The 15,641-nt window shown below is 44.0% G+C and overlaps 1 protein-coding gene across 2 annotated transcripts in view; it reads left to right on the top strand.

Annotated features, from left to right (window-relative positions):
• The first annotated feature begins 1,002 nt into the window (after positions 1 to 1,002).
• wwc1 (WW and C2 domain containing 1) overlaps positions 1,003 to 15,641 on the top strand; it is a 34,970-nt gene continuing 20,331 nt past the window's right edge. For both annotated transcript variants that reach the window (XM_084564115.1, XM_084564114.1), the window contains exons 1-4: positions 1,003 to 1,932; positions 11,367 to 11,476; positions 11,570 to 11,773; positions 12,761 to 12,837. In XM_084564115.1, the coding sequence (XP_084420241.1) occupies positions 1,814 to 1,932; positions 11,367 to 11,476; positions 11,570 to 11,773; positions 12,761 to 12,837 (510 nt within the window). In that variant the 5' untranslated portion in view covers positions 1,003 to 1,813. The remainder of the gene's footprint in view (positions 1,933 to 11,366; positions 11,477 to 11,569; positions 11,774 to 12,760; positions 12,838 to 15,641) is intronic.

Genomic DNA, 15,641 nt, shown 5'->3' with positions numbered 1-15,641 from the left:
GTTCAAAGATGGTTTTTCTTTTATATTCTACGTGTTCTGCTCCATTAGACAGAATCCTTTCTTTAACAACTGACACAGTCAGGTAATTAAGAAATTGTTAATTAAATATCATTTGCTTCTTCTTCCTTCGTCTTTGAGTTATTTCTAAGCAGATCATTACAATGATTAAAGGAAGGGAAGATAAGATACAGGTGGGACAAAGGTTCACTGGGAGAACTGAAGAACATACATTCAGTTTTTAAAAGTTATTTTTCTGAAAAACTTTGCAAAGAGTAGTTGTGACTCATTACTGCGAGTTTCAACGAAATTAAACCATAAAAAAAGTTTGGAAATACTGATTGTTGTTGTTATTAAACAGTTCATCTCTTTGACCGATCGAGGGCGCTGTGGGATTTAAAGTTAACAGCAGATCGCTCCCACTCATTTTATTTAACACGAAATTAAATATAAATCACATTTGTCAAAAAAAAATAAAGTTTATAAAGTAAAAGAATAATCAATAATTTTAATAAGAAGAAAACACCTGACAATATACTCAAGACATTTATAAAATAATCACATTTATGGCATTTACATATATAAAAAGTGATATCATTTATCAGTTAGCTGAAACGAAGAAAATAAAACGGATTAAATTCGTAATAAATTATTATTTTTTCAAAAGAAAAAGACAAAAATTGTATTGACTTTAGATGTGCATAATAATAATAATAAAAATAAACTCATTATTATTATTTTATTTATTATTTTACACCGGAAGTCATATCTTATTTTCGCAGAATTTAGTCGAAAACTGATTTATCTAGAAAACGAAAGTCTAATTTCTAGTTTTCTGAATCAGCTGATTTATGTGTTGGATTCATTTTACCAACAACTATTTTATTTTGAAACCGGAAGCTTTGTTTTGTTGGTCACGTTGGTTTTATTTTGAAAGCGGAAGTTTCACGTACGTGCGTTGACGGCGGCGGTTGACGCACAGAAGTGATCGGGATTGAGGAGACTTTACCGCCGCCTCTGTCGCCGCTGCCTGCCGCTGCCTGCCGCCGCTGCTCCCCTCCGGTCCCGGTATTTTACTTCATTTTTCACCGGGAGGATTCAGAAGGACACCGGAGAAGTTTATCGAGGGTTCAGCGGATTTTAACGGTCGTGTTTTCGCTCCTCGGTGGCTTCTCGTGCTTGTTACCCCAACGGCCGGCGGCTAGCATCGGTAACTGCTGCTAAACATGGTGGCCTGTAGGCAAGGAGACGAGACCAGGGCTTGTTTGGAGGGTTTCTAACTCCCGTCGGAGCCGCTGGGACTCTTTTAAAGTCTGATCTTCGTTGGTTTTACTCGTGGACGTCGACGGGCGGGCTGTTTAAACGGACCTCCAGCTCCTGCGGCTCCACAGCTCCTGCCCCCGTGGATTTATTGGACCTAAAAAGTTGTCGCCAGGCCGCCTAAAAGTTTCCAACCACTCCTGGAAAAAGTTGCAAAACACGCTGGAAAACGGGGGCAGCTTTAGTTTTAGTCGTTACCCGTGAATATTACACATGCTTTGAGTGTATTAGAGGAATGAGCTGGTGCACTAGGGCATCCTGCTGGAGACACTTGGTCCTCTACAAGAGTTTCTGTTAACTTCCCCCTCTTTCATTGTTCATCCCGGGATTATTATGGATTATTATTATGGCCTAATCCGAGCCGCTGCAGGCCGGGATTTGTGGGGATAATTTGCAGATGATGATGAAGATGATGATGATGACAGAGAACAGCGATGGTTTCCCTTCGTCCTGCTTCTGAGTAGAGAGGAGGTCATTACATGGAGACTCGCCTGACATGCCAAGGAAGGAGTTGCCACTACCTGAGGGTTGGGAGGAAGCCAGAGACTTTGATGGCAAGGTGTACTACATTGACCACATTAACCACTGCACCAGCTGGATCGACCCCAGAGACAGGTACGGCTGACCTCTGACCTCTGACCCGGGACAGGTGTCCAGATGTTGTTGTTGTTCACGTCTAGATCATATTAGTCCCCATTCACCTCCATTAAAACCCCAGTAGAAAACAATTAATAAACCACCTCTTAATATTATAAAGACTTTAAAGATAGTTTAGTAAATGAAGTTATTAGATTGTGTTTTGATAAAATCCTAAATATCACTAAAGATAAACAAATATTAATTCAGAACATTTTGGAAGCTGAGCACTGAAACATGGAGGTAGAAAAACAAGATGAGCCAAGATGGAGTCCATGAGGACGGAGACGGTGGAGACGTGGAGACTTCTAGGTCGTCTCCTGTTCTCTTGTCCTCCCTCTATTATCTCCTTTATCACCTTCTCCTCCTTCTTTGTCTTTTCCTTCTACATCATCTCTTCCTTCTTCATCTTCTCCATCATCTTCTCCTCCTCCTCCTTCTGCTTCTTCTTCTTCTGTTCCACTAGATTTCATGAGCCACTTCTTGTCCTCTTCCTCCTTTATTTCTTCTTCTACTCCTCCAACTCTTTTATTTTCTATCCTTCCTCTCCCATTGCTTTTCTTTCTTTCCTCCTCCATCTTCCTCTTCTTTCTTCTTCTTCTTCTTCACCTCTTCTCCTCCTCTTCTTCTCCTCCTCCTCCAGTAGATGTGATGCTCCTCTTCATCTCTAAAGTTCTGCAGTGATTGATGTTTTGATGTTAACACGTGATCACATCATTGATTCAGTCTCCATGGAAACGGCTCACCTCTGATCACGGTCATTGATGACTGACTGAACAACAGATTTGATCATCACAGTGAAAGGAAAGGAGTGATAGTAGTAACCGTGACGTCTGATTGGTTCTGATGCTGTGTTTTAGTTTCTTGATTAAGGATCACAGATGGAACCAAACCTGAATATCTCAGTCAGCTTTTACTCTTTTCTGCTGTTGAACATAAACCCATCAGAGTAACAGGCTTAAAGCAGCAGAGACAGAACAACACGGTGTGAAGGGGACGGCAGATATTTCCATCTTCACCAGCTACTAAAGACTCCACGGACTCTGACACCAAATCCCTTTAATGGCTGATGTTCTTAAATCGTACCAGTTGTTTCTGAATCTGTGTTTTATGAGACGAAACACAGATTCTTCCTCCTCCTCCTCCTCCTCCTCTGCTTCAGATTTACTGATGTTGGTTTACGTGTTGTTAGACTGATCGTTATTACGCTGGATGGATAGAACGTCTGGGTCATCTTCTTCTACTCTTAATAACTCAGACTGGACACACAGAGGAGGAGGAAGAGGAAGAGGAGGAGGAAGACTTCTCCCTATTCCTTCTTCTCCTCTTCCTCCTCTTCCTTTTTCTTCTTCTCTTCCACATTTCCTCATTTTTGTACTTCTTCCTCCTCCTCCTCCTCCTCCTCTCTTAAGAGCAGATTAAAGAAAAATTAGTCTACAAGTCATAATGTTCATGTTCATCCTCAATTGACCTTTGGCTAAGCCCCGCCCTAGAATGTAGATTGACCAATCACAGCCAAGAGAGCTCCCACAGGGGTCCGACACTTTTTCACAGCGCTCCATTGACTTTAACGCAGGCGTCTCATATTTTCGGTCTCGGCAGGCTATACTGTCGGTATATATCCAGCATCCAGGGTATGGATAAGCCCAATGATGTGCGCGCAAAACCCTGTGGAGCTAACCAAAACATCACCGTTACAGCTTAAGTTGCATAGTTGTTGATACGCTAGCACACGCTGAAGAAATACAACGTTATACGTGTGTAACGTTAGTCCGTTTGCTTCGTAATAACGATTATAGAAGTGAATAGAGACGTACCCAGCTTTGCATGAACAGTGTTGCTCCTTGATATTGATACCAGTGCCTTATAGATAACCAGAAAACCACAGCCCAGAAGAGAATGTCGGACATAGCAACAGTAACCAAGGGGGGCGGGGCTTAGCCAAAGGTCAATTATGGTGTACGACTTGTTTAAACTTCAGCAGCACACCCTCTATACATCTATACATCTATATATCTATACATATATACATCTATATATAGATGTGTATATACATATATATACATCTATATATATATAGATGTATATATATATAGATGTGTATATACATATATATACATCTATATATATGTATATACACATCTATATATAGATGTATATATATATATATAGATGTGTATATATGTATATACATCTATATATATATACATCTATATATAGATGTATATATATATATATAGATGTGTATATATGTATATACATCTATATATATATATATATATAGATGTATATATATATATATATACATCTATATATATATATATATAGATGTATATATATATATACATATATAGATGTATATATATATATATACATCTATATATGTATATATCTGGCTAACGTGGCAGCGCTGCTTTCCATCAGGTTGTTTCTGCTCTCATTGACCTGTTAAACTAAACCAGGTAGATTAATTAATGTTAAACTAAACCAGGCAGATTAATTAATGTTAAACTAAACCAGGTAGATTAATTAATGTTAAACTAAACCAGGTAGATTAATTAATGTTAAACTAAACCAGGCAGATTAATTAATGTTAAACTAAACCAGGTAGATTAATTAATGTTAAACTAAACCAGGTAGATTAATTAATGTTAAACTAAACCAGGCAGATTAATTAATGTTAAACTAAACCAGGTAGATTAATTAATGTTAAACTAAACCAGGCAGATTAATTAATGTTAAACTAAACCAGGTAGATTAATTAATGTTAAACTAAACCAGGCAGATTAATTAATGTTAAACTAAACCAGGCAGATTAATTAATGTTAAACTAAACCAGGCAGATTAATTAATGTTAAACTAAACCAGGCAGATTAATTAATGTTAAACTAAACCAGGTAGATTAATTAATGTTAAACTAAACCAGGCAGATTAATTAATGTTAAACTAAACCAGGTAGATTAATTAATGTTAAACTAAACCAGGTAGATTAATTAATGTTAAACTAAACCAGGTAGATTAATTAATGTTAAACTAAACCAGGCAGATTAATTAATGTTAAACTAAACCAGGTAGATTAATTAATGTTAAACTTTAAGTGAGTGGAAGCAGCAGATCAGTAACAACAGCTGACTTTAACAACAATTAAATCAACACTATATTTAGATTCATGAGAAAGTATTGTTTCCTGATTATGTTGAATAAATGTGAACCTTGGTTAAAGAGTGTGATTAGATAAAAGCCTGACATGGTTTCATAGTTCATAGGTTTATGATTGTTGTTTGAATAAAGGTTTAATAGAGGAAGCTTTGGTAATTATTTAATGTTTATTTGACTATTAGCAGAGACTGGTCCCAGACAGATAGCAGAGTCTGGTCTATTAGCAGAGACTGGTCCCAGACAGATAGCAGAGACTGGTCTGTTAGCAGAGACTGGTCCCAGACTGGAACCCTGTCTCCATGCTGGTCTATTAGCAGAGACTGGTCTGTTAGCAGAGACTGGTCTGTTAGCAGAGACTGGTCTGTTAGCAGAGTCTGGTCTATTAGCAGAGACTGGTCCCAGACTGATAGCAGAGACTGGTCTGTTAGCAGAGTCTGGTCTATTAGCAGAGACTGGTCCCAGACAGATAGCAGAGTCTGGTCTGTTAGCAGAGACTGGTCTGTTAGCAGAGACTGGTCCCAGACTGGAACACTGTCTCCATGCTGGTCTGTTAGCAGAGACTGGTCCCAGACTGGAACACTGTCTCCATGCTGGTCTATTAGCAGAGTCTGGTCCCAGACTGGAACCCTGTCTCCATGCTGGTCTGTTAGCAGAGTCTGGTCCCAGACTGGAACACTGTCTCCATGCTGGTCTATTAGCAGAGTCTGGTCCCAGACTGGAACCCTGTCTCCATGCTGGTCTGTTAGCAGAGTCTGGTCCCAGACTGGAACCCTGTCTCCATGCTGGTCTGTTAGCAGAGACTGGTCTGTTAGCAGAGTCTGGTCCCAGACTGGAACACTGTCTCCATGCTGGTCTGGTCTGGACCCTAACCCACACAGATCAGTGAGGAGCTGCAGGTTGTGGTTACGTATTAAAGCCCAGCAGTGCTGAGGCAGCCGGCCTCTGGTCAGGGCCTCATGCTGCACTTTGACCCCGTGCACCTTGGCAGGCGCTGAAAAGGATTTGTTATGAATCAGGCCTTTGGTTGGCGAGTCTGCGAGCTGCTCCGTCCTCCACGTCGTGTGTTTCAGGAATGTGCGTGTGTTGTTGTTTTTGTCAACGTTTGTTCTTTTAAGAGTCTAAGAAGTGTAAAGATACCAGACGGGACAGGAGGTGGAGGTAAACTTTAAGATACCAGACGGGACAGGAGGTGGAGGTAAACTTTAAGATACCAGACGGGACTGGAGGTGGAGGTAAACTTTAAGATACCAGACGGGACAGGTGATTCCTCCTGCCTGCAGACATCAACAGACTCTGAACAGATCATTACTAATAATCCTCTGGTCCATACGTCCAAGTCTCTGCTCCCATCTCATCAACCTGATCAGAGATTAACTCTTTACATGGAGGTTACATCAAACATCCATGACTACAGAACTTTACTGATGAAGTTGTTCTGTTGTTTAAATCTGGTGGAAATGGAAGAGGAGGAGGAGGAGGAGAAGGAGGAGGAGGAGGAGGAGGAAGGACACTCTAAGGAATAGTCCAGATACTAACGCTGCTTCTTATTGTTTTGTTGTTGGAGATCAACATCGTTGTCGTATTTAATCGTTCCATCCTGAAACATTCTTTTACCAGTTTGTGCTTCAGGTTCAGATCCATGTCTTTCAAACACCAGGGAGTCAGAACCAATCAGGTTAAAGCACTTTAACGTTAATTCTTACACATATCTTCAGTAGTTAATTAAACATTTCCAGAACATTTCTTCTACTGTGGAGATAACTCTGCTGTTACTGGAGCAACTCGTGAAGAAGAAGCAAAAATAGTTGAGACTTCTTGAATAGTTCAGACGGTTGAATCTGTTCTTAACTGGAGACGTGTAATACCAGCAGCTATTATCTGTAGGTGGATGGAAATCACACCAATAACAGAACCTCCTGATGTGTGTTGGTCATCGGCTCACAGCTGTTAGCTCAGGTGATCGATGAGTATTGACACCTGATGTTTGCTTTGGATTACGCTGTCGGCAGAAACCCGTCTGCCTTCTCTCTGGAGGAGACGGAACAAAGGGAAGTAGGATGGTTTGAATTCTCTGACATCGTCGTCAGGAATGAAGACCGACAGTAAACCGTTCTGACAGCGGTGTGTGTTTTATAAACCACCACAGAAACCTGTACATGATGGTCTGGAGGACTCCTAGAGTGTTGGTCTGTTTATTCTAGTGTGAGCTGCTTTTTTACAGGTTTTGTCCCATTTAATCTGTAGCCCCGGGCGCTTAAATGCTAAATAAAAAGAAGTGTGCTGAAGTTGATGAGGACTCAGACGAGCACTGAACCCTGCTGCTGTGACGCAGCGCATGAATATCGTCAGGTGAAAGGAATGTTATCTGCCAGATAACACTCTGCCGCTGGTATGAGCAGGGTAATGTGCAGCAAGGCTGAGGCAGGTTGTCTTTTTATATATTTTATGATTAATTCACGTTTTATTTTCCTCAAAGAATGAATGTGAAAGAGTTTTACAGTTGGACCTTGAGGCCTCGTAACCCACTGGAGGAATTTATACGCTCTGACTGAGCGCTGCTCTGACTGAGCGCTGCTCCTCGCCGTCGCCGCCGCCGCCTGACTCACCGTTCAGCTATGCAGCTCACCTCCCTGAGTGTTTGCACTGGGGCCTGGCCTCCATGTTTACTGTGTGACACCTGGGGGGGGGGGGGGGGCTGGCCTCCATGTTTACCTTTACTGTGTGACACCTGGGGGGGGGGGGGGGGCTGGCCTCCATGTTTACCTTTACTGTGTGACACCTGGGGGGGGGGGGGGGGCTGGCCTCCATGTTTACTGTGTGACACCTGGGGGGGGGGGGCTGGCCTCCATGTTTACCTTTACTGTGTGACACCTGGGGGGGGGGGGGGGGGCTGGCCTCCATGTTTACCTTTACTGTGTGACACCTGGGGGGGGGGGGGGCTGGCCTCCATGTTTACTGTGTGACACCTGGGGGGGGGAGGGGGCCTGGCCTCCATGTTTACCTTTACTGTGTGACACCTGGGGGGGGGGGGGGGGGCTGGCCTCCATGTTTACCTTTACTGTGTGACACCTGGGGGGGGGGGGGGGGCTGGCCTCCATGTTTACTGTGTGACACCTGGGGGGGGGGGGCTGGCCTCCATGTTTACCTTTACTGTGTGACACCTGGGGGGGGGGGGGGGGGCTGGCCTCCATGTTTACCTTTACTGTGTGACACCTGGGGGGGGGGGGGCTGGCCTCCATGTTTACCTTTACTGTGTGACACCTGGGGGGGGGGGGGGGGGCTGGCCTCCATGTTTACCTTTACTGTGTGACACCTGGGGGGGGGGGCTGGCCTCCATGTTTACCTTTACTGTGTGACACCTGGGGGGGGGGGGGCTGGCCTCCATGTTTACCTTTACTGTGTGACACCTGGGGGGGGGGGGGGGCTGGCCTCCATGTTTACCTTTACTGTGTGACACCTGGGGGGGGGGGGGGGGGGGGCACTTCATGTGACCCTACAACTCCTGACACTGAATTCTGATTGGATGATGGGGTTAGCAGCTACAGGGTTAGCAGCTACAGGGTTAGCAGTTAGCAGCTACAGGGTTAGCAGCTACAGGGTTAGCAGTTACAGGGTTAGCAGCTACAGGGTTAGCAGCTACAGGGTTAGCAGCTACAGGGTTAGCAGTTACAGGGTTAGCAGCTACAGGGTTAGCTGTTACAGGGTTAGCAGCTACAGGGTTAGCAGCTACAGGGTTAGCAGCTACAGGGTTAGCTGTTACAGGGTTAGCAGCTACAGGGTTAGCAGCTACAGGGTTAGCAGCTACAGGGTTAGCTGTTACAGGGTTAGCAGCTACAGGGTTAGCAGCTACAGGGTTAGCTGTTACAGGGTTAGCTGTTACAGGGTTAGCAGCTACAGGGTTAGCTGTTACAGGGTTAGCTGTTACAGGGTTAGCAGCTACAGGGTTAGCAGCTACAGGGTTAGCAGCTACAGGGTTAGCTGTTACAGGGTTAGCAGTTAGCTGTTACAGGGTTAGCTGTTACAGGGTTAGCTGTTACAGGGTTAGCAGCTACAGGGTTAGCAGCTACAGGGTTAGCAGCTACAGGGTTAGCTGTTACAGGGTTAGCAGTTAGCAGCTACGTGGACACAAGTGTGAGGATGCAGATTACTGCCTTTTAAAGTCGTAGATGTGGATAACTTGGCTAAAACTAGCCAGACAGAATACGAGTCTGGAGTTTAGATTTCATTAGGGGTCAGTTTACAAAACAAAATCCTCTCCAGGCATCTGGATAGCCCTGAAACCAGTTAGAGCCATTTAAACTAATTCAGTTCCACTGTTTGTATATTTTAACACTTTATGCAGAGTTGAGGCTTTGAGTGACAGGTGTGTGTCCTCAGCTCCACTCATGCTCCAACCATTGTTGAATCAGCCAGGAGTTAGGAGGAGTTAGCTAGGAGTTAGCTAGGAGTTAGCTAGGAGTTAGGAGGAGTTAGCTAGGAGTTAGGAGGAGTTAGCTAGGAGTTAGGAGGAGTTAGGAGGAGTTAGCTAGGAGTTAGCTAGGAGTTAGCTAGGAGTTAGGAGGAGTTAGCTAGGAGTTAGGAGGAGTTAGCTAGGAGTTAGGAGGAGTTAGCTAGGAGTTAGGAGGAGTTAGGAGGAGTTAGCTAGGAGTTAGCTAGGAGTTAGCTAGGAGTTAGCTAGGAGTTAGGAGGAGTTAGCTAGGAGTTAGCTAGGAGTTAGCGAGGAGTTAGCTAGGAGTTAGCTAGGAGTTAGGAGGAGTTAGCTAGGAGTTAGCTAGGAGTTAGGAGGAGTTAGCTAGGAGTTAGCTAGGAGTTAGCTAGGAGTTAGGAGGAGTTAGCTAGGAGTTAGCTAGGAGTTAGCTAGGAGTTAGGAGGAGTTAGCTAGGAGTTAGCTAGGAGTTAGGAGGAGTTAGCTAGGAGTTAGCTAGGAGTTAGCTAGGAGTTAGGAGGAGTTAGCTAGGAGTTAGCTAGGAGTTAGCTAGGAGTTAGGAGGAGTTAGCTAGGAGTTAGGAGGAGTTAGCTAGGAGTTAGGAGGAGTTAGCCAAGATGGCGGCAGGCGGAGGCTCCAGACTGAGCTTTAAAACTTCAGGAGACAGGGATGAGTGATGTCCCAGAGGTTTCATCCTTCTTCCTCTGGGTTTCATCATAGATAAATGGACAAATTGATGAATTACTGTTTTAATGATTAATTAATAACACACTGTTTCTGGCTGTTTTGTTTCTATAAACCGTTTGTATGACATGATTTATTTATAGTTGACACGTGGGACCTTTTTATTTGATTTTATTCTCTAAAATGATAGAAAACTATTAATTAAGTATCTCCAGAGACTGTAGGGTAACTGTGGAGGTATTGGCGTCTTCTGTGGCGTCTTCTCCTGATCTTTTTAATTCAGTCCAGAGCAGTGAAGCACGGGTGAAACTCTACAGGTGGATATTGAATGACTGACGGTGAAACGGAGGCTGGTCCTGATGGAGAGGGTTTTGGTCGGCAGCTTCCTCTGGACCGGCCCGGTTAGAGGATCGGGTTTAGAACAGAATCAAATAATAGGATGTGGACGGACACGAAGCCAAGCGGACGGCTTCTCTCTGGGATCTCGTCTTCCTGAGCTAAATTTAGACCGAGCTGAGAGGGTCTTCTCTGAGCCCCTTTTCATTATTCATACACTGAAAAAGGACCCAGTTCAGTTTTCACTTCAGCCGTGAGTGGCGAGTGCTCTTTGTTTGTATCTGCACTCAGGAAAACACCAGAAGAAGAAACCCAGACAGACGGGTTCAGATGTTTCTCTGAAGCTTCTTATTTTCATGATTTCATCACATCGCACACACACCTACCTGTCCACCAGGTGTTCTGGTTTGTCCTTACTGTACCACTTCCTGGTCTGGTTGAAGGACACCAAGAGAGGATCTGTATTTATGCTTTAACTCATCTTATTAAAGTTAAACTGTTAAATAAGGAGTATTATGTCAGAACAAGGTGGAGCTGAGCTGCAGAGACAGTTTGTCCAATAAATACCAACAATAATAACAGAAAAGGAACAAAGTGGAGTTATGAGTTATGACCACAGGAGTTCATGTATGTTGATGGAAGCCTGGACTGTTTCCATAGAGAGATGTTCTGTTTTTTATGTGAATTAAAAGTAACTACTGGCTGCTGTGACTCTCTGAACTCTGTGTCCTCGCTTTGACTGAGAAGACGTTCACACCTCTGTCTCTGTCTCTGTCTCTGTCTCTGACTCTGTCTCTGTCTCCTGCAGGCAGACGAAACCTCTGACGTTTGCAGACTGTATTGGGGATGAGCTGCCGGTCGGCTGGGAGGAGGCGTTCGACCCCGTTGTTGGAGCGTACTATGTCGACCACAACACAAGTGAGTTCACCTCCTTCCACTCCTCTTCCTCCTGCTCAGCTTCACCTCCTTTGTGGCTCTTCAACATAAAACCCAATGGTCCTCTTCCTCCAGAGCGCACCCAGCTGGAGGACCCGCGGGCCCAGTGGCAGCGGGAGCAGGAGTCCATGCTGCGGGACTACCTGGCCGTGGCCCGTGATGCTCTCAGCGCTCAGAAGGAGATCTATCAGGTGAAGGAGCAGAGGCTGCGTCTAGCGCAGCAGGAGTACCGGCAGCTCAACGACGCCTGGAGGGACAAGTCAACGTCTCAGACCAGCTGTGAGTACGGAGGACGAACCGAGGGACAGAGGACATAACAAGGAAATAAGCAGTACGGCCAGGATGTTGTTAGGTCGTCTAAAATCAGTAACACTAAAATAAATGAAGCTAAGAAGGAAGAATTACCTGAATCTTTAATTTCCCCCCGGGGACAAATAAAGTTTTGTGAATCTGAATCTGACAGACAGGTGAATCTGACAGACAGGTGAATCTGACAGACAGGTGACCCTGGTCGACGCAAATACAGCCCAAACGAAAAGTAATAGAATAATTACAGTGACGGAAACATTTATACATTTATACATGCATGTAGATTTGTGTAGAATGAAAGAGAACGATAATAAAATGTAAAAAAGATGAGTAATAAATATATTAAATAAAAGAATTCAATGTAATCTAAATCATCAAATAGAAACTAAAATTAATAAGACAAAGACATTTATTCAATAACTAAAATTTAGAAATACTACACACATAATGTAATAATAATCATTTTAAAATAGTAATAATAGTAAGGACAAATAAGAATAGATTATTTTAAACTATGTAAAAGGAAATCCTCATTAACTAATATTACATAATAACTAAATTCAGTACATAAATGTAATAAATAACAATGATAAAACTAAATATTAATATTTATAAATGCTGTGTGTTTATAACCATTTTATATTTATATATAATTTGATCATAATCATAATTCTTTACAGATAAATTACAAAAATTGAAAAGAAAGAAAAAGTTTAAAAGAAGTGAACAAGATAAAGGTTTGATTAAACACTTTATTTATTCATTTACTTATTTATTGGAAGAATCCGTCCCCAGTCAGTCAGTCTTATCAAAGCAAGGACATGAGATAAGTAGACAATAAATGATGAATTATAATCTCTTGAGATTAACACATTCCCTTCAGATCTCACTGATGTGACACTAAATAATCTGTGGGAGAAGATCACATGTGAAACATCTCTTCTGTTTTCACTGCAGTGAATTCCAGATCGTCGTCTTCCAGCAAATACGACCCAGACATCCTCAAAGCAGAAATATCCACAGCCAAAAGTCGGGTAAGAGAATCTACTTCCTGTTTTTGATACGATAAAACATGTTAACATTCAGTTCAGCTCGGCAGACGATTATCACGAAGACAGAAAGAGAGAGAAGATTATCACTGATGGTGAAAATACCTAAATGAACCTGTCATGTTACATACACACACTCCTCTTGGCTGAAGCTCAAATATGTTCTGGAGTCACCTGACCTCAGTCACACGCCCAACGTTCAGCAGCGCAGTTGGTCCAAAGTGGCATGACTGCATACTCTGTTCAGACTTACCTGTTGTTAAAGCCCGGTCACACCAAACCATTCTACCTGCAACAAAGGCCTTCGTACCAGCAGGGGGCAGTACTCTGGGAAAACTAGCAAGATAGGACGAGCTACTGTTAGCTGAGAGGCTAGGAAGAGCTACCGTTAGCTGAGAGGCTAGGAAGAGCTACTGTTAGCTGAGAGGCTAGGAAGAGCTACTGTTAGCTGGGAGGATAGGAAGAGCTACTGTTAACTGAGATTATAGGACGAGCTACTGTTAGCTGAGAGGATAGGAAGAGCTGCTGTTAGCTGAGAGGATAGGAGGAGCTACTGTTAGCTGAGAGGATAGGAAGAGCTACCGTTAGCTGAGAGGCTAGGAAGAGCTACTGTTAGCTGAGAGGATAGGAAGAGCTACCGTTAGCTGAGAGGCTAGGAAGAGCTACTGTTAGCTGAGAGGCTAGGAAGAGCTACCGTTAGCTGAGAGGATAAGAAGAGCTGCTGTTAGCTTAGAGGATAAGAAGAGCTGCTGTTAGCTGAGAGGATAGGAAGAGCTACTGTTAGCTGAGAGGATAGGAAGAGCTACTGTTAGCTGAGAGGATAGGAAGAGCTACTGTTAGCTGAGAGGATAGGAAGAGCTGCTGTTAGCTGAGAGGATAGGAAGAGCTGCTGTTAGCTGAGAGGATAGGAAGAGCTACTGTTAGCTGAGAGGATAGGAAGAGCTACTGTTAGCTGAGAGGATAGGAAGAGCTGCTGTTAGCTGAGAGGATAGGAAGAGCTGCTGTTAGCTGAGAGGATAGGAAGAGCTACTGTTAGCTGAGAGGCTAGGAAGAGCTACTGTTAGCTGAGAGGCTAAGAAGAGCTGCTGTTAGCTGAGAGGATAGGAAGAGCTACTGTTAGCTGAGAGGATAGGAAGAGCTACTGTTAGCTGAGAGGATAGGAAGAGCTGCCGTTAGCTGAGAGGATAGGAAGAGCTACCGTTAGCTGAGAGGATAGGAAGAGCTGCTGTTAGCTGAGAGGATAGGAAGAGCTGCTGTTAGCTGAGAGGATAGGAAGAGCTGCTGTTAGCTGAGAGGATAGGAAGAGCTGCTGTTAGCTGAGAGGATAGGAAGAGCTACTGTTAGCTGAGAGGATAGGAAGAGCTACTGTTAGCTGAGAGGATAGGAAGAGCTGCTGTTAGCTGAGAGGATAGGAAGAGCTGCTGTTAGCTGAGAGGATAGGAAGAGCTACTGTTAGCTGAGAGGCTAGGAAGAGCTACTGTTAGCTGAGAGGCTAAGAAGAGCTGCTGTTAGCTGAGAGGATAGGAAGAGCTACTGTTAGCTGAGAGGATAGGAAGAGCTACTGTTAGCTGAGAGGATAGGAAGAGCTGCCGTTAGCTGAGAGGATAGGAAGAGCTACCGTTAGCTGAGAGGATAAGAAGAGCTACCGTTAGCTGAGAGGATTGGAAGAGCTACCGTTAGCTGAGAGGATAGGAAGAGCTACTGTTAGCTGAGAGGATAGGAAGAGCTACCGTTAGCTGAGAGGCTAGGAAGAGCTACTGTTAGCTGAGAGGCTAGGAAGAGCTACTGTTAGCTGAGAGGCTAAGAAGAGCTACTGTTAGCTGAGAGGATAGGAAGAGCTACTGTTAGCTGAGAGGATAGGAAGAGCTACTGTTAGCTGAGAGGATAGGAAGAGCTGCCGTTAGCTGAGAGGATAGGAAGAGCTGCCGTTAGCTGAGAGGATAGGAAGAGCTGCCGTTAGCTGAGAGGATAGGAAGAGCTGCCGTTAGCTGAGAGGATAGGAAGAGCTGCTGTTAGCTGAGAGGATAGGAAGAGCCGCCGTTAGCTGAGAGGATAGGAAGAGCTACTGTTAGCTGAGAGGATAGGTAGAGCTACTGTTAGCTGAGAGGATAGGAAGAGCTACCGTTAGCTGAGAGGATAGGAAGAGCTACCGTTAGCTGAGAGGATAGGAAGAGCTACCGTTAGCTGAGAGGATAGGAAGAGCTACTGTTAGCTGAGAGGATAGGAAGAGCTACCGTTAGCTGAGAGGATAGGAAGAGCTGCCGTTAGCTGAGAGGATAGGAAGAGCTACCGTTAGCTGAGAGGATAGGAAGAGCTGCTGTTAGCTGAGAGGATAGGAAGAGCTACCGTTAGCTGAGAGGATAGGAAGAGCTACCGTTAGCTGAGAGGATAGGAAGAGCTACTGTTAGCTGGGAGGATAAGAAGAGCTACCGTTAGCTGAGAGGATAGGAAGAGCTACCGTTAGCTGAGAGGATAGGAAGAGCTACTGTTAGCTGAGAGGATAGGAAGAGCTACCGTTAGCTGAGAGGATAGGAGGAGCTACTGTTAGCTGAGAGGATAGGAAGAGCTACCGTTAGCTGAGAGGATAGGAAGAGCTACCGTTAGCTGAGAGGATAGGAAGAGCTACTGTTAGCTGGGAGGATAGGAAGAGCTACTGTTAGCTGAGAGGATAGGAAGAGCTACCGTTAGCTGAGAGGCTAGGAAGAGACTTCCTGTCTCAAAACCAGTAATTACTGGAGCTAATGTGTATTAATCTGGTGCTGTCAATAGTCTGAAAGAACATATTATTA

The sequence above is a fragment of the Chelon labrosus genome (assembly GCF_963514085.1).
Source record: "Chelon labrosus genome assembly, chromosome: 17".
NCBI classification, from domain to species: domain Eukaryota; kingdom Metazoa; phylum Chordata; class Actinopteri; order Mugiliformes; family Mugilidae; genus Chelon; species Chelon labrosus.
This window is presented reverse-complemented; position numbering and strand designations above follow the sequence as displayed.